The sequence below is a fragment of the Plectropomus leopardus genome, chromosome 7 (assembly GCF_026936395.1).
Source record: "Plectropomus leopardus strain MGB_pleo_1.0 chromosome 7, ASM2693639v1, whole genome shotgun sequence".
Classification (NCBI taxonomy): domain Eukaryota; kingdom Metazoa; phylum Chordata; class Actinopteri; order Perciformes; family Serranidae; genus Plectropomus; species Plectropomus leopardus.
Genome location: NC_142182.1, coordinates 33,428,572 through 33,452,612, shown reverse-complemented (window position 1 = coordinate 33,452,612; position 24,041 = coordinate 33,428,572). Strand labels below are relative to the sequence as shown.

At 38.9% G+C, this 24,041-nt stretch overlaps 3 protein-coding genes across 6 annotated transcripts; 1 reads left to right on the top strand and 2 right to left on the bottom strand.

The window, feature by feature from the left end:
* Positions 1–412: 412 nt before the first annotated feature.
* man2c1 (mannosidase, alpha, class 2C, member 1) lies at positions 413–12,732 on the top strand. Its single transcript, XM_042496036.2, has 26 exons — positions 413–600; positions 2,781–2,906; positions 2,994–3,117; positions 3,783–3,853; positions 3,929–4,106; positions 4,193–4,382; positions 5,366–5,472; positions 5,571–5,681; positions 5,804–5,896; positions 6,020–6,136; positions 7,155–7,250; positions 7,351–7,496; positions 7,814–7,937; positions 8,672–8,793; positions 8,887–8,972; positions 9,060–9,206; positions 9,294–9,376; positions 10,119–10,213; positions 10,299–10,403; positions 10,513–10,669; positions 10,746–10,889; positions 11,041–11,150; positions 11,538–11,617; positions 11,999–12,141; positions 12,214–12,317; positions 12,399–12,732. Exons 1-26 carry the CDS (start codon positions 497–499, stop codon positions 12,511–12,513), a joined length of 3,078 nt encoding a protein of 1,025 aa, XP_042351970.2. The 5' UTR covers positions 413–496; the 3' UTR covers positions 12,514–12,732.
* neil1 (nei-like DNA glycosylase 1) lies at positions 12,728–19,168 on the bottom strand. 4 transcript variants are annotated; one of them, XM_088080558.1, is made up of 10 exons: positions 19,030–19,168; positions 17,068–17,554; positions 16,871–16,990; positions 15,225–15,333; positions 15,023–15,116; positions 14,505–14,626; positions 14,393–14,420; positions 14,243–14,313; positions 13,951–14,161; positions 12,728–13,358 (listed from the first exon to the last, which is right to left on the bottom strand). In XM_088080558.1, the coding sequence occupies exons 1-10, from the start codon at positions 19,073–19,075 to the stop codon at positions 13,312–13,314; spliced, it is 1,335 nt and encodes a 444-aa protein (XP_087936684.1). In that variant the 5' UTR covers positions 19,076–19,168; the 3' UTR covers positions 12,728–13,311. The 4 variants fall into 4 exon arrangements, with proteins under 4 accessions (XP_087936684.1, XP_042351972.2, XP_042351971.2 ...); XM_042496038.2 differs by lacking the exon at positions 19,030–19,168 and adding an exon at positions 18,834–19,011; XM_042496037.2 differs by lacking the exon at positions 19,030–19,168 and adding an exon at positions 18,671–18,822.
* A 95-nt stretch (positions 19,169–19,263) lies between these two features.
* Positions 19,264–23,259, bottom strand: commd4 (COMM domain containing 4). Its single transcript, XM_042496519.2, has 8 exons — positions 23,182–23,259; positions 22,817–22,888; positions 22,638–22,703; positions 22,504–22,543; positions 21,005–21,124; positions 20,110–20,190; positions 19,810–19,986; positions 19,264–19,689 (listed from the first exon to the last, which is right to left on the bottom strand). The coding sequence occupies exons 1-8, from the start codon at positions 23,182–23,184 to the stop codon at positions 19,649–19,651; spliced, it is 600 nt and encodes a 199-aa protein (XP_042352453.1). The 5' UTR covers positions 23,185–23,259; the 3' UTR covers positions 19,264–19,648.
* Positions 23,260–24,041: the final 782 nt, after the last annotated feature.

Here is a 24,041-nt window from a genome sequence, read left to right as displayed (position 1 = left end):
GTGCAATTGATTGCACTTTATGTATGTTTCTGTACTATGCATGTGTTTTTTATTTCAGCCTCCCAAATGTCACAAGGGACGAAACTGTCATATTGAATCTTCTTAAAAATATATATAAACGATCTGCTTCAAAAATGTTCACTTTAACCCTTTAAAACTTAGTGAGAAGTAAGTTTTCTGTGCTGCCTTCAAACGCCTCATACGACCTATCTAAACTAAACTGAGCAAATTGGTTTGCTCAGAAGATGCCTACTGGTGACACTTTGCACAGATCACCTGTCCTTCCTGACCCCCAGAGGGTTGTTGCCAGTTACTGAATAGCACCGCCATCTAGTGGCTGCTCACTTTGATTACAACAACAAAACCTTTTACTTCCGGGTCTCTTGTAGATTTAGCGATAAAATCTTCCGCTGTGTCCCTGTCCGCTGACTTCCGTATGATGCATCCATGGTTCCCTGCTGTGAGAACCTGCAGGTGATTCTTGTATGTCGGTTTCATGATGAATCGTCAGCCTGTGCTGAAGAACAGGCGCACTCTTCTGGAGAGAGCAGAGAAATTTATTTCTGACATTTATTTCACTGACTGCAACCTGAGAGGACGGTAAGACACCAGTCACAGCTCACAGCTCTGACTTACTGCAAAGAAGTACTCGAGTACAATACTCAAAACATGTTTGTGGCCGTCTGCGATATTTTCTACTCATAATTCTTTTATTTGCATCTATTCATATTCTAAATGCACATTGTGTTGCTGTCTCTGTAGATGAGTACCAGTTTCACCAGTCTGCAAGCTAGTGAATAGAAATAACCTTAATCACACTAATATCTATAAGAAAATTAACCCTTTAACCCTAACAAATAAGACAGTTAGCAACTTAAGAGAAAAATGACACTTTACTTGCAAAAATATATATAAAAGCTGTGGGAAAATTACCTGGAAAATATGAAATTAAACTAAAAAATGGTAAATAAAAACAAAAAAGGAAATGACCCCCAAGTGCTAAAAAATAATAAATCCTGTAAAATAATTTCAAATATCTAATGATGAATATACTTGTTTGACATTTTTTCCTCACTTCTTTAAAAATAGTTCCAAAAATAATTTCTTGCAATTTGCAAACCGTTCTCGCCAAGTTGCTCAGTGTCTTTTCTTGTGTTTTCAAAAGAAAGCAAAACAATTTTCAGATTTAAATTACTTGTGAAGGTGTTGCAGCACAAGAAAAGTGATGTCAATCGAGGTCTCAAAGGGTTACGTTTCTTTATGATAAGTAATAGCAGAGGTGGGAACAAGTCATTAGATGCACAAGAAGAGCATTTATTTACCAAAAAGAAGGACAAAGGAAAGGGTCCAAACACAAAAAGCTGGGTCTTGCTGCTGGGAGTCAGAGAGTGTGTGAGCAGAGCATGAAGCCTCTGATAGACTCAGCCTACTACAGCTTCACACAGCTGCTCTCAATTAGCCACTGATCACTATTGAGTTGCACCTGAAACAGAGAGCGTGCACGCACACGCACACGCGCGCACACACACACACACACACACACACACACACACACACACACACAGAAGTGAAGCATGACAGAAAATGTACAACACATATTGACATGTAAAAAGTTGATTCTATCATTAGAAAATCCAATCAGAGCATTACTTTTCTATTTAAACAGTATTTCCCCTATTCATGGTCACACTTAAATCCACTGTTCCTTCCAAAGGATGGATTTTAAAAAAAAATCTTACATAAAGGCTAAAGATCTTTTATATGATTTTTAATATGAATAAGTAATATAATATCTCATAATTACTTTAAAAGTTAAAACACAAACTATGTGCTTTAACAATCTGATTTATAGACTGAAACGTGCCCTGCGCTTCCCCCTTTCCCCACGGTCGGCCATGCTGCATTTCCCTTTACATGATGTGTAACTCTGTGATTGGCTCACTGACATCCCAACAAATAATGCTCCGTTCCATTTAAAGTCAGAGGTTGTAGTTTCCCAGTTGAAATTTCTGATTTCCAAGCGTTCCAGGTGCACAACACCAAACGTAAAGAAAAAACATAGACAGTGTTTTAATTGAATTAATTAAATGCATGCAAATATATTTTACATTGCCTTTTAGTTGATTTCTTACCATTTACAGTGTGTGCCTCCGTGGCTTCCACCGATGCTGTGTTGCTGTGTGACATCAGACCGCTGAAGTTGGGGTGCATGGATTTGCCCCGAGTTCACAACTAGGAACTCAGAGTGGCGTTCCATTGTACTTTTTCTAGTAGGAGGACAGAATATCTCAATTTTCAAGTTATCTGGAATACAGCATCAGTGTGTGCATTTGTGTGAGGTCAGATGACAGTAATCATTTAGACAAGCATTGGAATGGGTTAAGCAAATATTTACATGTATAAATGTGTATATGTATCTTATATAAGTAGTATAAGTAGTTTGTTTGAACAGGTGCAACTGAACCCATCCTCAAAAAAGGAGTGCTGACTGTGCACTTTTATACAGCACTATTAATCAGTACCACAACATCGTAGGACATAGATATAGACAGAAAAGGGAAGTGCAGTTGCTCTGGGGCCCATGAGATGGGGGGCCTAACAATGTGTTGACTGGAAAGAGGATGCTGGTGAATTTTCTTTTTTATGTTATGCTTTTGAGAGAAATCAGTACAGTTTGCTCAGGTTTCAAAGGGTTAATACTGACCTCATAACACTTCATGCAGTTATTGATTATGGGCTATATACATAAGTTTGACTCTTTGAATGATTATTCTCTGCAGACTCTATGGAGACTCTTTCCCGCTGGAGTCCCTTTCGTCTTTCTTGTCGTCTAAACGGATCCAGTTCACAGACGCCTCCAGGCAGACCTTTGCACCGTATAAAGTTGGTGATAGCTTTGGACCCACGTAAGTAATAAAGCCAGATTTCATCAGGTCTCAGATTGTTTATTCCCTCAAATCTTGGCAATAACCCAAGCTTGATGTTTGTTGCAGATGGTGGACTTGCTGGTTTAAAGTGACCTTGAAAATCCCTGAGTCCTGGAGAGGCAAAGAGGTTCATCTTCTGTGGGAAAGTGATGGAGAAGCGATGGTATGGAGAAATGAACAGCCAGTGCAGGTAACACAGCAGCACTTCTTCTTTTTTCTTTTTTTTCAAGTAATGCATATATTCATGAAATTGTCATTTATTTGCTGTTGATTACAGGAAGTCATATTAATACACTCTTGGTATGACTGAAGCTGTTTCAAACTAGCATTACATATATACTGCTCTTTTTGTTGTTTATTTTTTTCCTTTTCAAATCAGAAAATATATTTTAAAATGTAAATAAAATGATATAAAGTAATATAGAATTAATTAACTAATTAATAAAATATTTATATACATATATGCATACATTCATATACACATACATCCACATTTTAAAGAAAATGAGTGAGTTGAAAAATAAAAAATGCAAAGTAAATAAGATAATAAAAAATAAATTAAATAACTATGCATTTGTAAATGAAGTTTGGTTGGGGGGCAGCCAATATCTAGTTATGTTTTTCTTAGCTGCAGTTATCATTATCCAAAATAAGTATTCATTAGTATTTCCCATTCAAAAAGTCTTCTCCTGTGTAGTGGATTTTTAGCTTTGGCATAATAATAAACCATCAATCCAGAAATAGTACCTTTGTTAGATTTATAGCAGCACTTTTAATTTTGTTAAGGTTGCATCAAAGTGCCAAAATCTATACTTAACACATGACTAGATTTCATTGGGACGTGTCGATTCTTAGGGCCTGACGAAGGAGGGCGAGAAGACGAGTTACATCCTGTCCGACTGTCTGACAGACGAGGAGCCGCACAGGTCAGTTTGCTAAACCACGAGCTCATTGCTGCCTCTGATTGGGCTTGGCTCATGGAATATTAACATGTTCTTTAGTGTCACTCTTTTTGTAGAGGTGGCCTGTAACGGGCTCTTCGGCGCTGGTCAGGGGTCCATGATTGCAGCTCCAGATCCAAACAGGAAGTTCTCTGTACAGAAGGCCGAGCTGGTGGTATTTAACCGAGACGTACGGGAGCTGATGACTGATTTTGAGATGCTGATCGACATCGTAAAGGTGAATTCACGTAAAACAATTCATGCTGGCCAAAAAGTTACTTGATTTGACTTTAAGTGAAAGCAAACCTTTTTCTTCCCTCACAGGAGCTCGGAGAGGGAGAGCAGCGAGGCTACCAGGCGCTCTTCACCGTCAACGAGATGGTGAACCTGTGCGACCCCTCTGATCCCAGCTCTTTCCCCAGAGCTCACAGTCTGGCTCACAGCTTCTTCAGCCAGCGGAACGGAGACAGCCAGCACACTGTCCATGCCATGGGTCACTGCCACATAGACTCAGGTCTCACTTTAATGTCTTAAGCTGGTGTTAAATTCCCGCTCAGATCTGCAGTTCTGTTCACTCATTAGTGATATTTAGCGATTTACAGTGCAAAAGTGCACCTTGAACTTTTAGTAAGGTTATAATGATGGAACATACTTATTTCTCAGTCTCTTTAGTAAAATACAACCAGAACAAACAGAAAATAGTGTGACATCCCTCTCCACTTAGCATGTCTTGAACTCTCTTGAGCAGATAATACAAATGATCTGGTGTATTAACGGCAGGTTGCATTCAAGACAAGTCCAAAACTCAATACTGATTGTTTTAGCACCTTATGTTATGGTTTTACGATTTCATATTTCATATTATATACTGACTTCAGTCTGGAGAAGCCATTTTTTGTGACATTTTTTGCGTTTTAATGCATTGTTCTCTGTATTAATTGTTTGAATGTTAACCCTTTTAGGCCTGAGCAAAATGGCTTGATTTTTTTTCTAAAACATGGGAAGACATTAATGAAAGACTTAAAAAAGAAATGACCCAAACATTAGCAAGAAATTAGTAAAAAAAAAAAAATATATATATATATACAAGAAAAATATTTAGAAAATGAAAAAAAAAGGTTAAAAAAAGGGCAAACACAACTTGGAAGGCATGCTTAAAATTACAATAATTCTGTAACATTATTTTAAAAATGTAATTACAATTATGTTTATTTTTTTCCATAGCTTTTTTTCTTTTTTATCCCAAACATTTTCTATAGCTTTTTAAAAATAATTTTCTAAATTTACTAATTTCCTGCAATTTGTGGAAGATTTCTAACCAAGTTGTTCATTGCCAAAAAATATATATATATATGGTGTAGAAAAACAGTACAATGGATATGCATGTAGGATATGAATAGATACCTATATTTGAAATAAAAACAGACAGAGCATGCACATACAATCTTGCAATATATTAAATCAAATTATTTAACATTTCTGCCTCATTATGTGCAGCTTGGCTGTGGCCCTACGAAGAGACCATTCGTAAATGTGGACGAAGCTGGGTAACAGTGATCCATTTAATGGAGAAGAACCCGCAGTTTGTTTTTACCTGCTCTCAGGTGATTCCTCACTAACGCTGTTTTGTATGAACCTTTAAGTTTCTATAAATCTGAGTGCTTCTCTTCAGTTTTGACTTTTATTTTTACTCTTTGTGCAGGCGCAGCAGTTCCAGTGGGTAAAGAGCTGGTACCCGGGTCTCTTCTCCCAGATTCAACATTATGTCAAGAAAGGACAGTTCATTCCAGTTGGAGGAACGTGGGTGGAAATGGTGAACCTGATTTTGCAAATAAATCATGTCATGAATATTTCGTTAATGAATTTATCCATATTATTTTGAGCTGTTAATGAAATCAAAAGTTAACATGCTCTAATAACACGTTTGCCTGTCAGGATGGCAATCTGCCGTCAGGTGAGTCCATGGTGCGGCAGTTTCTGGAAGGCCAACGCTTTTTTAGGAGTGAGTTTGGGATCCATTGCAAAGAGGTAGGTATATATTTTTTTTAAAATGTGAAATGTACCCTGAATTGACCTGCGTGTGAAATATCAACTGCCTTTGTGGTCATGTTTTCATTACAAATGCATGATATCAGAATCTTTTCTTTTTAGTTCTGGCTTCCGGACACATTTGGCTACTCTGCTCAGCTTCCTCAAATCATGCAGGGCTCTGGCATTTCCAATTTCTTGACACAGAAGCTCAGCTGGAACCTGGTCAACACCTTTCCTGTAAGTAGTTACTATGCACTGATTTAACCCCAAGGGACTATATGACGCATTTTACGCACTTTTCATTTTTCATTTTTTGATAATTTTGGCTTTGTTCATCCATTTTGTCAAGATTTTACAGCTGAGCTCTTACAATAAGTCTAAAATACAGTGTGTAAACAAAACTGTTCATTCATACTGTTGAGTGCAAAAAATGTTCCATTGAAACACATTCAAACTGCAATTTTTGATCCCACATCCATCAAAGCATAAAATCATGCATTGTACTATTTCTTTATGTCATTCTTGCTTTTGCCTTGGAATTTGTTTTTTTTTTTTTTTTTTTTTTTTACTATTTTCCACCTGAACATCATTTTTTTCCAACCATAGTTGGCATATGGAGAAAATACATGCTAATTCGACTTGGTGAACTGTCACAATCAATGTTGCTGCAAATCATTGACAAATCCCCGGCTATGATAATCAAAATAATATACTTTGCATGTAGTATATTGAAAGTAATTAATTCTATGTGTTTTGCTTTTTCCAACTAAAAACATAGTGGCATCATCACAAAACCTGAAATTTAAAGGGTTACAATTCTGAAAATTAATAAATATTTGATATTTATGATTAGGGCTGAAGTTGGTTAAAAAATAAACTTGATGGAAATAGAAAATCATATTAATGTAAAATATTTTTATAGTCTTATTTCAAAAATTGTAGTTTGTGTGCAGAGCAGTATGAGTGTGATTATTTGATGCTGCAGAAAAAATAATAATAATGTAAAAAAGAAACAAATATCAGTGTTGCTCCTAATCGTTGACATACCCAATTAAAAAAATTAGCATGTAGTATATTGAAAATAATTCATTTTTTGGTTTTTTTTCCATCTAATAACATATAGTGGCATCATGACAAAAACCTGGTATTTAAAGGGTTAAAATTCTGAAAGTTAGAGTGTGTAATATTAAAGCGAAGCCTAAGGGTTAAAAACAGAAAATGAAAAATTTTCAGTTTTGATTTCTTCTTCTGTAAGCACAACACCTTCTTCTGGGAAGGTCTGGACGGCTCCAAGGTTCTTACTCACTTCCCGCCAGGAAATTCCTATGAAATGAAGGGCAAGGTTGAAGACGTGAGTTCTGTTTCTGGCCCACATGTACACATAACCAATGCTGAGTCTGGGGAAAAGAACATGAGGACAATATTTACAATCCTCTTTACTCTGCCCACAGCTGATTAAAACAGTGAGGAACAACAAAGACAAAGGCAGAGCTAACCATAGTGCGGCGCTGTTTGGCTTTGGCGACGGTGGCGGCGGACCCACGCAGCTGATGCTGGACCGACTGCAACGCGTCCAGGACACAGATGGACTTCCCAAGTCAGTTCCTGTCCCACACTCAAAATTCATCACTTGTCAGCATCAAAAGCCAAACCCAAACTATGACACCCTGAATAAATTAGTCAGTGATATACTCATGTTTCCTGCTCTGTGGGATCCCTGTCATTGGGTGTTTCAGCACACAGCCCGTAATCTCCACCAAGCTTGTTAAATGCAAAAGGATATGAGTGATGTCTTCTGATGTCATTTTGGTGTGACTTTACAATAATAGTTATTACAGTCATTTTACAGTCAGAATGAATAACAAAGGTGTAACCAGAGACGTCATTGTTCACTTCCGTCTCTGTGTTTCTCAGGGTCCGGACGTCCAGTCCTGACGAGCTTTTCTCGCAGCTTCAGGCCGACTCAGCTCTGCTTTGTACTTGGACCGGAGAGCTCTTCCTTGAGCTGCACAACGGCACGTACACCACACAGGCTCAGGTAGAAGACACTCAGTTCAGAGTCCTCGGTATTTGGAGGAGATGAGGTTTTGCAGTAGGATTTCTGTGAGGAAACAGAAAAAATCAAATGAAATAAAACTTTTTTATATACCACCTTTCCATCGAGCAGGGTTGAAAGAGCAGGACTTTCACTTGGAAATACACGTATACCAAGAACTATCATAGCCTGAAGGAGTAGCCATTTACTACACATGCCTTTGAAAAGGCAAACCCATCTCTGTCATGTTTTTTGTTTATTTTTTGGAAAATAATCAGTAGAAACCTATGATAAAATATGATGCTTATTTTACATACACAATTAAAACATTTTTTTTTATTTACCTTTTTGTTATTTTTGTCATACAAATATGCAGTGATGACTGCTGGGTAATATACATGTTGATGCTGCAATGACAAGTCTCTATTGGATGACATGATGAAACAATATGTGCATGATTGCGTGCACAGGGGCCCATCATATTAGTATGCACAGGGGCCCACCATAATAGTGTGCAAAGGGGCCCATCATAACTACTTTACACCACTGGTGGATACACAAGCATATAGGCAGCAGCATAATTAATTCCTTACAAAATAATGAAGTCCCACAGGAGACACCACTACAGGAGAGTTGTACTTGAGAAAATAGAAATGAAATGTGTGAAGTGTAAAACACTTTTTAAAAAATGTTAAAAATGTTTCTACTGTTTGATTAAGTGCTCTTACTGTTTGCAGATTAAACGAGGGAACCGTCAGTGTGAGACACTGCTTCATGACATTGAGATAGCCAGCAGCTTGGCGCTGTGTTGCGACAGCACTTTTCAGTATCCTGTGGAAAAGCTGCAGGAGCTCTGGAGGTCCGGATACAGCCGTTAATGTTTGGCAATGAATAAATAAATAGCCTTTGTCATTACAGTATGAAAACGATTTCTTTGATTTTTCCCTTCCAGGCTGCTTCTTCTAAACCAGTTCCATGACGTGATTCCCGGCAGCTGCATAGAGATGGTTGTGGAGGATGCACTAAGATATTATGAAGGTGAAGTCTTAATTAGCTGTCCATTTAAAAACAGTCATATCGATGTATTGTTGTCTGCAATAAAAAGTGTATCATGCCATGATGTAGATATCCGCAGTGATGGTGCTACGCTGCTGCAGGCTGCCTGCAGAGCTCTGGGCTCAAAAGGCAACTCTGCTGGTGTGTTCAACTCTCTGCCATGGGAGCGCCAAGAGGTCATCCAGGTTCCAGATGGTGCTGGTAAACATGCTCTAGGTATGTTAGATATTTACAGTATTTATAATGTTGTCTTCTAAACTATAACTGCATAATGTGTCTTTTGTTCTGTGCTCTCGGTTGCAGCTCTGGTGAGAGTACCCAGCATCGGTTTGTCTCCTGTCAGAGAAACACTACAGCCAGCGACTCCAGTCTTTGTCACTGTGCAAGTACGGACTATTTCCATGTCATTTATTTAGATGGACAACACAAATTAATCAGCATTTCTGTAAATGTGCCAGTCTTAGTCATCAGGCTAATTTTCAACTGTAGTCCTTCAGCAAAATGTTTTGAAAACTGTAAAATGATAAAAACTCACATAACAAGCAGCAGGAAAACAGTGACACCAAAAGCTACATTAAACAGGAACTCCCGAGACAGAACACAAGTCATGCGAAGAAACAAGAAACAGCAGAACACCAGTACAAAACAAGAGCACAGCAACAACATATAGCATTTTGGCACAAATAGTCATGCATGCAACATGAAGCAACAACATACAACTAAGCATAACATGCAGAGCAGCAACAGCAACAAGAAACGGATTCTGTTTCGACAGAAGCAGAGATAAAAATAAGTCATAACATAGATCTTAATAAAATGTTAAAAGACACAGTAATGGGTTAACAGTATGTTTGTTTGCACTAAAACACAAGCAGGCCATGCAACACTAAGTTAGGCAGGTTTTCAATAAAATAAATAATTCATACATTTCCATGCAAAGTTGGGCGCCTGGCAATGGACAGAAGACATAAGGCGAGTTAGCAGCAGGTTAGCTGATATAACAACAGTAGAGTTATACAACAATTCACAGTGTTGATTACAAATGTTCACGTCTCATTTTTCAAAAGCCAGGCCTTGAGCTATACTGTAATTTAATGTGGATAACCGCGACGCTGTCTGACGTTACAGGAGGATGGCACCATCCTCATGGAGAACGGGATTTTAAAGACTGTCGTAAACAAAGATGGCACTTTGGCGTCACTCTGTTTGATCAATGCAAGCAGGTACTGCAGAACCACATGTGACCCGCTGTGTTTTGTCTCTTTCAGTATTAACATAAATGAATTCTCATCTGTGTGTTGGTTTCAGAGAAGCCATCTCTGACAGCTGTCTCGGGAACCAGTTTGTCATCTTTGATGATGTCCCTCTGTACTGGGATGCTTGGGATGTAATGGACTACCATCTGCAGACAAGGTGTCAATCATAAGTTACATCTGTATTTTGCGTCTCTGACACACATCAAAGTATTTGCAGATACTGCGGTTGCGAATATTAAAACCTAAGTGTTGAATTGACTCCATAGGAAGCCGGTGCAGGAGGTTGTGCAGCCTGTACATGTAGTGTCCTCAGGTGGGCTCAGAGGCAGCGTCAGCTTCACCCTCAGGATCAGCGACAAGAGCACCATCACACAGGAGATTGTTATAGACGCCATGTGTCCTTACCTCAAATTCAACACAGAGGTAATTTATAATGTGATCTAACAGACACTTTTTTTAACACGCCAGAAGTACTAAATATTTTATCCTCCAATTTCAGGTAAAGTGGACTGAGTCACATAAGTTTCTTAAAGTGGAATTCCCAGTACGAGTACGCAGCCTCAATGCTACATATGAGATCCAGTTTGGCCATCTGCAGAGACCCACACACAGGAACACTTCATGGGACTGGGCCAGATTTGAGGTACAACACTGTGTATTAGTAAACTCAATGAATACACATCTCCAGCAACGCCTGGTGTCCTGTTTTGGCCCTGCACACCTTACCTGCAGGACAACAGTGATGAGATTCTTTGTATTGTCTTTGCTGTTTTTCATCATGGTTTCCTTCTCAGGTTTGGGGTCACAAGTGGGCCGATTTGTCGGAGCACAACTTTGGCGTTGCACTGCTGAATGACTGCAAATACGGCTACTCGGTCCACAAGAACACCATGACGCTGTCACTGTGAGGTTTCCCTCTCTTACTCAACCATTCTAACACAGGGCCCTTAAAGGCTCTTGAAATCAATTAGTTGATTTTAAGGAAAAAATCAAGGTATTGAAAATTTTTGAAAACAGACATGGGTCATTAAAAGTGCTTGAATTTATTAATTTGTGCAAAAATAGATGTTTCTGAAATTGTCTGCCAAAAAATATATATAAAATTCTCAATGTTTTAACTGTAATTAACCTTGATTTGTGTCAAACAGTACTGTTGGGTTCTTGAATTTGAGAGAATTAGCTTTAGAAAGGCTTTGAATTTTAGAGGGTTTGGGAACCCTGCTAGCAGTATGAGTAAGTTTTACCAAATTTAAATAACCCATGCATCTAACAGTCAATGACTTTATCTTAGACTGAGAGCACCTAAAGCACCTGATGCTAATGCGGATATGGGGACACATCAATTCACCTATGCAGTCATGCCACACACAGGTAGGATTGAATTGTGCTCATTAACTCTTAAGAATCTGCTTGAACCCCTTTCTTTCTCTATATTGACTCTCTAACCTCGATGGCCATTTAATCTTATCACTGCCTCTCTTTATACCCATATTTCTTTATTTTTTGTTTTGCCTTGTTTCTTTTAATTTTTTTTTTTAATCTTTTTTTCATTTGCCACTTTGTGTAAATTGTGTTGCTTGTTGTGTTTATGGGTGGGGAAAATATACCATTTAAAAAAAAAATGTCTTTAACAACTTCAGTTTTACAAAACTGTCTATAACATGCTTTGAACTCTTTAATAAACTTTTTTTTAAAAACCAAAAACTCAGACTGTGGAACTTGTAATATAATATTTTCTGTGTTGTAATCTAGGATCTTTCCAAAATGCCTCCGTCATCCAGAGTGCGTACAACCTCAACTTCCCTCTGAGGTCAGTCCAGTGCAGTCCTGACACCGAGCCCTGGAGTGCCTTTTCTGTCAGCTCTGCTGCAGTCATCCTTGAGACCATTAAACAGGTATCCCATTAAATGCTAGGCTCAGCTGCTAATCCACTCAGCCCACTAATGGCCATTTACTCTACTTGACAGGCTGAGGACAGGAAGGGGGCCCTTGTAGTCCGACTCCACGAGTCCCTTGGGAGCAGCGTGACTGCAACTCTCTGCACCACCCTTCCGCTCAGGGAAGCCTGGCAGTGCGTGTTTTTCTATTTTTATACAGCATTGCTAATGTTGTATTGTCTTCTAAGAACAAAACTTTTTTCTCTCCCTTTCAGTTGTGATCTCTTGGAGAAACTTGACTCCACCCGGCCAGCACACATTACATCAGAGGGAATTACTCTGAACTTCAGCCCCTTCCAAATTGTGTCACTGCTCCTCATCTTGCCATAAATACAGCATTTGACCAAACCTCAGGGGAGACTCAACTGGAATATTAATCAACACTAAGGGCGGAAACTAGTAAAACCCTTTCAAATGTATCATCTGGTGCTGCAGTTTTTTTTAGGAGGCTTATGATGGAGGGCATCTTTCCCGGCCACTCCTCAATGACAATCTGTCAGAAACAATGTCATTCATTTTCATCAAAACAATAAACAGTTGCAGATCTTTTGTAGAAATGTGTTTATTAAAAACAGTATAAAAGAAATGTTAGCAGATATATCCACCATGATGTCATCATTCGTTTGTTAAAAACTGCTTTGAAGCCTTAAATGTGGCACTGTGGCCGACGCTAAACTGGATTTTTGAAGTGAGAAGTGACCATATTTGAACAAAGGGTAGATCTGTGAAGGGGTTAGGATAGATCTGACTGAGAATGCGAGGGCACAGCTGTGGTAGCAACTTATCAATCACAAGGTAGCCACGCCCTAAAGCATATCCTGCTTTATGGTCTATTTAACTCTAGATAGGATCCTAATGTACAGATGAACATCATGCTGTGTTGAGGAAGACTTAAAAATAGAGATGGATATGATAACTCATAAGGATAATGTTTCCTGAGATAGTAAATGAAGTGAGAAGCTGGCTGGTTTTAGACTTGTATACAGTCATTGGTGTCGCCCCCTGCTGGCCATTAGCAAGAATGCAGGTTTGCAGCCCTGCCACATAGTCTTCACTGCTCAGGTACCAAAAAGAACACCTTTATGAAAACATAAAGACAGTCCCATACTGTGATGTCTCCCTCTCTTTTCATTTGCCGCTCTGTCTGGTCCCTCTGCTGCTCCGCCTCTGTGGCACTGCAACAAAGACAACCATGAGATAAGATTTTGTTTTTTTCCCCAACAGGCTGTTTGCACCTGATGTCAAATGCCAACGTTTTGCACTGTTTACAGCTTTACTAACAGGTCAAATCAGAAAAAAGGACCTACTTTTAAGTCCCACAAGCAGTGACACATTAAGGCGAGAAGTTTAAAAAAACTAATGGAGAAACTTCGGCAGACATTTGGAGTGGAGTCAGACTAAATTGTTTTTTGTATGTCACGTTTTCAGCTGCTTTTCTGAACACCTCAATGTTTGATTTAACAAAACAAGGTAGAAGATACTAGACACAGTTAGCCAGATAGCTCATGGCCCGATGCTTGTGCTGCATCTATCCATGTGAAGTAACTTTAGAGCTGAAACAGCAATATAAAAAGATAGTAATTCTCAAGCAAACATACTAATCCTGGAAAAAACAAGATGGCAGTCAGTCAACGCTGCTTTCTATCCGATGTCGTAGACACAGCCACAGTAGAAATGGTTATAAGTTTCAAGACTCTTGTGCGCCTTCATTTGGCTCTCTAAGCCTGCCCCGCCCCCTTTCATTTTGGGAGAATATTATTAACTCACCTGCAGTTGGCTCTGCACTGTTGCTTTTCCTCCTCGTCAATCTCTTTTCCTCCAGTTGAGGTGTGTTTTCTTTTCGGGACTTTTCGGCTTTTTCTCTCTTGGATCCGGTTTCCTTTGAACGTGCATTCTTCTCTTTCTTTGGTGTTTTGGTCTCGGTTTCCTTTTTGACCACTTTCTTCTTTGATGTGCTGGCTGAGCGACTCCTGGCCACCTAATGAAACAAACTTTTGTTAACAGCAACATCTGCAGAGATCATCACTTATCCAGCTAAAAAATAAGTGACTGTAAATACCTTTTTCTTGTCTGTGTAATCATGGTCGTCTTCTTTCTTTACTCTCTTTTTTGCCTTGGGTGATTTTGAATCTGCTTGGTGAAAACAGACTGATCAGTTTATGCATTTTCAGGTGCATTCAGCTCTCAGTTTTGTGAATTTTAAAAGTACCTTTAGGCACCATGGGGCCTGCATCTCCCTGAAATTAGAAAAGCAAATTAGTATCAGTGATATAAATGATACTGTGGAGATTGAAATATATGATTTTGCTTTTTTTACTCACTTTAAACCACATAGTTCTGCCATTGTGGTCCCGTATAGATTTCATTCCATCCACGTAGTAACACTGCAGCCACGCCTCAAAGTCAGAGTAGTCTTTTTTCTGGGGGTCATAGCCCTTTCCACCTAAGTCACAAAGCACGACAGAAATAACAATAATGATAATGGTGATAATAATAATAATAATAGTTTACAGGTGCTTTGACAAACAATCCATACCAATAAGAGTAAATGCTGTTTGAACAATATTAGCAGTAAACACAGAAAAAAATAGTACTAATAGTAGAATAAAACACGATCGGGGCAGTGTCAAAGAGTAAATTAAAAAATAAAATACAAACTACAATAGATGAATTAAAACAAACAAATTAAAATAGACATAAAAGGAAGTCTATAAAAATGGGTTTCAAGAAGTGATTTTACAGAAGTCACTGATGGAGGTATTTCACAGGAAAATCTAATTAACAGAGTGAAAATTTTATGAATCACGACTGTCTTTTGCTGGATCACATCGTAACTGACCGAGGTTAACCACCTCCAGAGGCACTGTGTGACACAATCTGAGCAAGTCACCCGTCTCCCCTTTCACCCGCTTCTGTTTGGGCCCCTTTGAGCTCTAGTGCGTGGGGGGAAAAAAAGAAAGGCATTGTTAGAAAATGTAAAGCGGCGATTGTTGAGTGTCTGATGATCTGAAAACCTCGAGTCTCTGTCTGGGCTCTTTCACCTTTGTGTCTGTGATCCCATTTTTCACAGGCTTCTTATTTTCACATAAATCTTCTGAGTCAAGGCCTTCCAGTACGCTTCTGGCAGGCACAAAGGGGGGGATGTTTAACCTAGAGAAGATAAACTACTTTAGTGCCATTCTTTAGTAAAAACAAAAAGGCTCTTTTGTTTTTTAAAGTGCATCTGAATCATTACGCCTCCCCGCTGCAGGAAAGACAGCAAGAAGTAAAGGAAAGCCTTTCTTTATATATCCAGGAAGAAACAGACCTTCAGACTCTTGAGACCTGGTTCTGATTTTCAGTCCAGCAAACACAGCACGTTAATGGTCTTGCGTTTTACAGGGATAAAATCAGAGTTCATTAAGTCTTTCTGTTATGACACTGATTGGTAAATCACTGTAATAATAACGCACGGAAACAAAGCTTCTCCCTGTTGCATTGTTGCTAATCTAGTTGTGTTTCTTTCTAAACTGCGTATCAGCCTGCTGTCAGTCAAGGCTGTCTGCTCTGTGCAAGTGCCTGTTTTCTCTCACATTTTTGTCATTTTGTGGCCACCAGTTAAATCTAGAGAGGTTCCACAGCCACAAAATGGCAATATGGGCACAACTACAAAAATACTTGTGTTCTCTAAATGAGTAAATAGTAATACTGTAATAATCATTAGGGATGCAGCTTTTCAGTCTCAGTACCGATACCTCTCATCAGTCTATCCTGGTTTCATTTTTCTGAAAGGTGACACAAGGCCGTGGACTGTTGTGACGCTAAAACAATGAGCCAGCGGCCTGCTGTAACTAAATAAATGTGGCTGTTAGAGGAAACACTGAATATTTAATGACATTGACAAAGACCTTGTATTTGACTAGAACTGAAATAATTAGTTGATTAGTTAATTAGTAGGAGAGAAAATAAATCTGCAACCACTTTGATAACTGACAAACGCTCGTGAATCATCTATTCAAATAACAGAATAGAGTAGCAATAACTTGTGTGAAGATTTGATGCTTTTCTAAATTATTTGTCTGTAAACAGAGTATTGAGTGGTTTTGAACTGTTTGACGGACAAACAAATAATTTGAGGATGTCATGCAAGCATGGGAAAGTTACATTTTCCCAGTTTTCTGACATTTTACAGACAGACAGATGTAGATATAAGTTGTTAATCCATCATGTACCATACAGCAATCGTCAGTCAACTATCATAAAAAAACAATCATCAGATTATTCCAGAGTTAAAATACCTGTTAGTTACAGGCCTATATTTAAAGTGGATTGTCATGTCATGGCTGATAACTGATCAAAAGGTCCACTTAAGGGGCAGAATTTAGGGGCAGCTATTGGCAAAATAGAATATGATATTCATGAGCATATTTTCTCTAGTGTATAATCACCTGAAAAAAACAAACTTGTGTTACCTTAGAATGAGCCATTATACCTACATATATCTACATATAGAGTGTAACAGAGTCTCCCATGTTGTCCTACAGTAGCCCAGAATGGACAAACCAAACACTGGCACTAGATTTTTGGCCACTTGAGTTTTTTGGTGGCTACCAAAGTTTTTCCTTCATGACCCCAAATCCTACACACTACACCTTAAAAAAACTCAGTACAGGTGCATTTCCAACACGTGGTTGTTCATTTTTATTACCTGAAAAGGATTTCGGCCCTGAGGTAGTTCCCAATACCATTGAAGTACTTCTGATTGAGCAGAACCTCACAGATGGGCCGGTCGAAGGCTCTGTCAGACAGGTGCGACACCACGTTCTCCCTGCAAAATAACGGACTGGTCAGTGTGAACGTGATTATTTGCAGCTGAACTCAAGTGACACGATCAACGTTACTAACCTGAAGCTTTCATACTCAAACATGATGCAAGGCCCTCGGTCAGGCTGCCACGTCCCATTAGGCTGCCAGCTGCCAAACCTGCGTGCGTCCACAAAGCTCAGCACTCTGCGGGGCATCTCTTTGGAATAAAAGCGCAGATGGGCATGTTTGGGCAGCTCATGCTCTGTGGTGAAGCGGAAATACCCTGACATCCCAAAGCGAAAGACTACATCCATGGGGTGGTCTGCCTGCTCTGTTTTCACTCTCTGTTTGGAGTCATCACTCTTCATGGGCGTCAGCGTGAGCTTCACTTCCTTCCCTCTGGAAGTGGCAGTGATGCGATAGGACTCGCAGGTGAAGGGCACATCGGGACTCTTGCTGACCTCAGATTTTTGGACCGGTCCAGTGAACACTACTCCTGCGCACATTTTGTTCACATACAGGCTGGCCAGGTGGAGCTCTGGTCCCTCGGGCATTTTTGTTAGAACAAAAGGAAGCTGTGCTGCAACTGCAGAGAATAAAAAGATGACATAACTAAATCTAACATCCAGGGCAGCAGACACAACGGAGCAGAGGGGGGTGGGGGTTATGGACACCTAATCATGAGTGGAGATTATCAGACAGTGGGCCCCTGGACCCTGACATGCAGGAGGCCCCACCACATCGCCTACATTTTGCAGCTTTTTGTAGTTGTTATGCACCTCTCTGTGGTTTAGGTCATTTTTTGTCTCTTTGCAGCTGTTTTGCATCTCTTCGTAATCATTTACGTTTCTTTGAGGTAATTTTTAGTCTCCTTTTTTTTGGTACGTGTTAATTTGAGTAACATTTTGCAGGTGAAGGCCAAGAGGGCCACTGGGTCTGTGCACAGATAGGCTCGTTCATTAAGCCATCCATGCACTTAATGCTCACATATGACTACTTTTAGGCCAACAAATGAGAAATGCAGGCAAATTCAACTTTTGGCTAAAATCTCTGATCTTCTCTGTCTGTCTCAGTCATTGTCTTCTCCTCTACATGCACAGATCCTTCCTCCCTTTAAGCTCCCTCACTATAATGATCAGCTGATTGGATTCAGCAGGGCATGTGTCCTGGCTGCCTGCCCACTGGCTTATTGTAGGCTTTGTAGTCTTTTACTAAATGCCATGATGGTTTGTAGTCCTTGCTCTAAGTGTAGGGCAAATGAACAGTTAACTGAACAAATAATAAAAGCATTTTAAATCCAATTACTTGTTAAACCAAAACATTAGTTTATGTTAATATTTCATACTAATACGATGTATGTTGAGTAGACCTGTGACCTTAAGATTTCTAAAATTTTGGCCTTTATGCCACATACGCATAACAGGATAGGGGCCAAGTGTGACTTCATCCAGGCAAAAATACTTAAGTGCAAGACAAAAATAGGCCTCTCGCTGCAAAAAAGAGGAAGAAGAAGGTCTGTACACTCTAGCTGCAAATATAGGCCTACCGGATATTTTACAAGTAAGAGACTTCAGTGTGCAGACACACAACAACGCATGCACATCCTGCCTCAGACCAAAAACATGACTCACAAACGACCACACGTGATGATTAATCAATGCTCTGACTGCACAACATGGCTACACTGGCTACAAAGTCTTACCACACATCTTGCAAATCCTGAGTGCATTTTGTCAAACCTCCTTTTGCAGATCTTCGTGTTTGTGCACTGCACGTCGACTAACAATGAACCAAAACACTGAGCACGCTATGAAAGTAGGCGTTTTCACTGAGTTGCAAGGAGCATCAAGTGGTTAACAACTTACCCAAACCAGGAAGTAGATTGCACCGACGATGAAAAATAGCCACTAAAACAGTCTTTTACTGTAATGACATAACCTGTGGAGTCTGCCGGGCCGCTGTCCTCTCTGCAGGGCTGCACAATGTGCAGGTAAAACCCGCAATGCTTTCACAACATGCCTGTTACCAAACATGTTATATCACCGTGGCTCATTCATTCACCTGAAAATGTCGCGAGATTTCGATTCTTTCCACGCTCGGTATTCATAATTTGGTATTTCTCTTGCGTTTCTCATCTCAGTGGGTGTTATCGTCATGTTTTCCAATAATTCACTGAAAACGGCGGGGGAAAAGATAATCGTAGTTTTGATACGCAACAAAGAAACACAACAGACGCAGTCAGTCAGTCCCCAGATGCATGATGGGATACGTAGGCGCTACGGAAGACGACAAGGATGCAAATATCTCCGTTTTATTTTATTTATAAGCATAAGAAGGTTAAACACATTATCAACATAATTCAAATCATGTGTAAATTAATATACAATCATGTGTGGATTCATATAATTAATATACAATATAATACAAAAATGCACCATTCTGTATTTTTGAAAAGTCTGGAAACATTTCCACCAGTTATTACTAATGTGGTAGAAAAGCACAACTAAATATCTGTCAGTACAAATAAGGAATAAGACATTCACATGACCTCTGAAAGGACAACGTTCATACGTAAAATTATAGTGTACAAGATGTAAGAATGGCACTTTTGGCAGCCTATCAGCATCATTCGTGTCCAGCTCTTGGTCAGATGTTGAGGTCTAATTTTATCGTCCTCTCTTCATTGTAGTGCATTCATCCTTGCCTGGGCTTGTTTGAGCTCTGTTGAAACACACATAGGGAAAAAAAGAATTATTAAAACATAAAACTGGTTTGTAAAATTGCTTGAAATGGAAGCGCTGGTAAATAAAGAACTGCAATTTGATGAGATGAAGAACTGACCTGCAAGCAATACTCTGAACTTGTTGGCAGAAATGGAAACAACAGTCGTCTCTGAGCAGCCTGACTCTGCTCCTTGTGCCTGCAGTTTCAGCTGAATCATCGGTTCATTGACCTCCCTCAGTTCACTGGAGCTCAGAGTGTAATCGATGCGCCATGACACAGCCTCCAGTTGGCCCACTGAAATTCATTATGGGGCAGAATTGATGGCAACGCTCAGTCAGAAACCTCGCAGAGGACAGCTCTCATCATCAGTTATTTTTGTCTTCCTCTTTAAAAAAGACAAGACAGAGAAGTACTTACACCTCAGGCTTGTCTCTCTTAATTTGCACTGCAGTGCAGAGTGCTTGTCTTCATATGACTTGCAGAGACCAGTTGTGTGTTCTAAAAAAAATGGAGATTAGTGTGTAATTAAAAGCAAAGTCAAGATTTATTTTTAGTGCATGATCAAATAAAAGTCTTTCAGCTCACTATTAGCAGAAGTACTTTGCCAGTTCATTAATACAAAAGTAAGGGGTCGATGAGAGAAAAATGTGACCGCCACAGTTTTCAAGTACTTGAAAAGACAAGAATAAAGTGGATGTCTTAACAACATTTGAAAAGGAGAATCTCAAACTGGCAAGGAGTCAACAATGCACCAAAGTCGCAATGCACCACACCACTCTTCCCACCAATCAGCACTAAGTGATAAATTGTGCATGTAGCAAGTCACATTCAAGTACCAGATGAGTATAGACAGGAGGGAAATCCAGGCACTCCAAAAGTGTGAAAAAACTAGGAGGAATACATTTAAAAGCCTTTATTATAGTGGCTAAATCATTAAAAAAGCCAACATGTTTCGACCACTACCGGTCTTCATTAGGGCTTTAAAAACATATGCATTATAACTATGGCCCCACCTATATAGCTTCGGGAACCTATAGGAAGTCATTATGTAACCCAGATGATGAGATGACAGGTAAAAACAGAATGAATGATGCCAAATGAGTAGTTTTTTATCATTCTACACAAAAGACTGTCATACAGTGCAGCAAGCTCCAATTATAATTGGGGTGTGAATTCAGTCCTGCATGTAACAACCAGTCTGTCCTCACTTTTGGCACAAAATAATAGGAGAAGGTCTGTGCACGTGTGACTACAGATTATGTAACATAATCATCATTTTTATACCAAAGATGGGAAACCCCAGTGGACTCACCTTTAGGCAGGCCGAGCTGCTGCAGCTCGCTGGACAGAGATTCACTGTCAACATCGTGCTTCGCTGCACTGGACAGAATGAAGCTGAGCACCGCTACACTGGCTTTGATGTCCCCGCTCTCTGCAAGTCAAAATGATGTCATGGATGAATCTTTTGCAACAAAGGAAAGCAATGCAAGAATTATATTTAATTTTCCAGTGGTGGAAAATAACTAAGCACATTTACTTAAGCAGTATCCTACTTAGAGGTCCAGTGTGTAGGACGTAGGGGCATCTGTTAGTGGAAACTATGTGTATATAATTTATAATCACCTGAAAACAAGATTGGCTGTGGCATTGTTGCCTTGGAATTTACTGTTCAATCAGTATTTTAATGTGACCATCTACAACAATAACATGCTGCTTATTAAGACAATTTTTGGTTTATGATAATATGACACTCACGGGAGGCATTTTTTTCATAAGCAGAAGTTTTACTTTTGATACTTTCAGTAAATTTTCAACATATATGGCTGAACTTTTGATTCAGATATACAGTATGTTGTGGTGACGCTACTTTAACCCTTAGGGACTATTTGTTGGATTTTACATGCTTTTCATTCTTCATTTTATGATAACTTTGGCTGTGTTCATGCATATGGCATACATTTTAGCAAGATTTTGGATTTTTATTTAATCCTGGAATGCCCAGTTCAGCTACTATGATAAGTCTCAAAAGCACTGTGTAAACAAATGACATTTATACTGTCAGGTGCAAAATCACAATCAGTGTTGATGTTAATCATTGACATATCCCAGGCTGTGATAATTTAAAAAAAAATCTATTTAGCATGTAGTATATTGAAAATAATTCATTTTTTGTTTTGTTTTGTTTTATCCAAAAAAAAAAAAATAATGGCATGATGAAAAAAAAATGGCATTTCAATGGTTAAAATTCTGAAAATTAATGAATATTTTTTATTTAATACTAGGACTGATATTGATAATGATGAACTCAATGAAGGCAGAAAATAATATTAATGTACAATATTTTTTAAAGGTTGATTTTGAAAAGCACATTTAGTACAAAGAGCGATATGAGCGTGTGTAGTATTTAAGCAGACCTTTGCGGTTAGCTTAAGTAATTTTCTAAATTTCTCTTCCACTACTAGATAGATAGATAGATAGATAGATAGATAGATAGATAGATAGATAGATAGATATACTTTACTGATCTCAAAACTGAGAAATTGGGGCGTAGCAGCACCATACAGTATGAACAAAGAGAATAAAGAACGAACAATATTAATAGAATATGCAGGAATATGCTTAAAAAAACTAAAAACTAAGAGACTGTACATATATACATATATACAAGTGTAAAGTGCGGAACAGTATCTGAATAAATAAAAATAAAGTCAGCAGTGTAGAGTGACATGGAGCTAAGACCAGAGTTTAAAGAGCAGACAGAGGTGAGTTATTGTACAGATGAAACTAAGTTCAAGTAAGAAGGAGGCTTACCAAACTTTGCATCTGCAGTAAGCTTTGTGACCTTGTCATACTAAAAAAAGAAAGACGACTGATCAGTGTTAGATATCTGTGTAAATATATGACAAGAAATAAGTATATTGTGTGAATTTATGATAAGCTCTTACATCGATGCCGTCCCCGAGCAAATCCCTCAGCACTTGAGCACAGAGGAGTTTCATTTTGATACTCGACTGTTAAATTAATAACGCAGAAGAAACAGTTATTAATATCAAAATACACAATAAAACGTCACAGAAAATAAGTCATATTCACCCATTTTTTAAAGTGATGGACATATACTCACAAGCTTCGCTAATGTGCTAATTTCAGCGAGTACCCAGTCTGGGCAGTCCAGATCGCCACAGAAACGGAACCGCTAAAACAGACAAAACATCCCATAAATGTTCTTCAGTGTACTTTCACAAAAGTACGTGATTTAACACTTTAACGCCAGCATTAACACTAGCTTTCCATCGGTGAAAGCTGCTAACTAGCTTAGCCTGCTAACTACTGACAAGCCGCACAAAGCACCGGTAGCGTTAAAGTAAACAGTAAAGTCATTATAAATCATGCAACTCATTACACTAACAAACTTAAATGTCCTATACATGAAATAGCATCTAAATCTTGAAACTAATGCTGAATAATAAGATTGTTAAATGTGTTTACCATGGCTGTCAACTGAGTAGCTGTACAGGAAGTAGCTAGACAGGAAGTAGTCGCTGCCTTCTGGCTTCTGATTGGACGAAAAGTGTGCCCCTCATGGTGGTCCTGATGTTGAGGGCATTTTTGAAAACAAACATAATCAATATAAAATAAATATCTTTATTGTGGGAAATGGGAAGACAGTGATATTGTTTTGGTTAAACAACTTGTTAATGGTTGGTAACTGGTTCACTTTGGCTATATATTGCTCTCTAAATGGCTTTGTAAATGTATGCATGGACATACACGCGTGTGCGATGGTGTGTGTAAGTATAAATGTATTAGGGCATGTGTGTACTTAGATATGTACAGTTTTGATATATGATTTTTGACTTTTATATTATCTTCTGGCTAACGTCAGGTCGCAGGAGAGTGGAGTGGATGAGATGTGATTAAGGCTCACTCAGCAGCAGGGGATCAGAGACTGCTCTGCGCTCATCTTCACAGAGACATGGTTGTACCCCTAACATCCCAGATCAAGCTGTTGCACTGGATGGACTGACCCTGTGGGAGCCATTTGGACACAAAACTGATGCAAATTTAAACAAAATGCACTGCAGGAATTGAATGATGGCACCAGCAGCAACATGTCCAAGGAATTATATGGAATTTTCATAGTAGCTGCAGATTTTAATCAACTCATGCTTCAACTCCAAATATGTAGCAGGAGCAAGGACAAAGGCAAAGCAATCTTTTTTAAAACTTGGTTTAAAAATGACCAATAAATCTACCTTCTATCTGTCATTTGCTTTATCACTGTATGCACACCAGCATGTTTTTGGGTGGATGTTCAATATTATATAAGACGGAAAACATAATGGGAT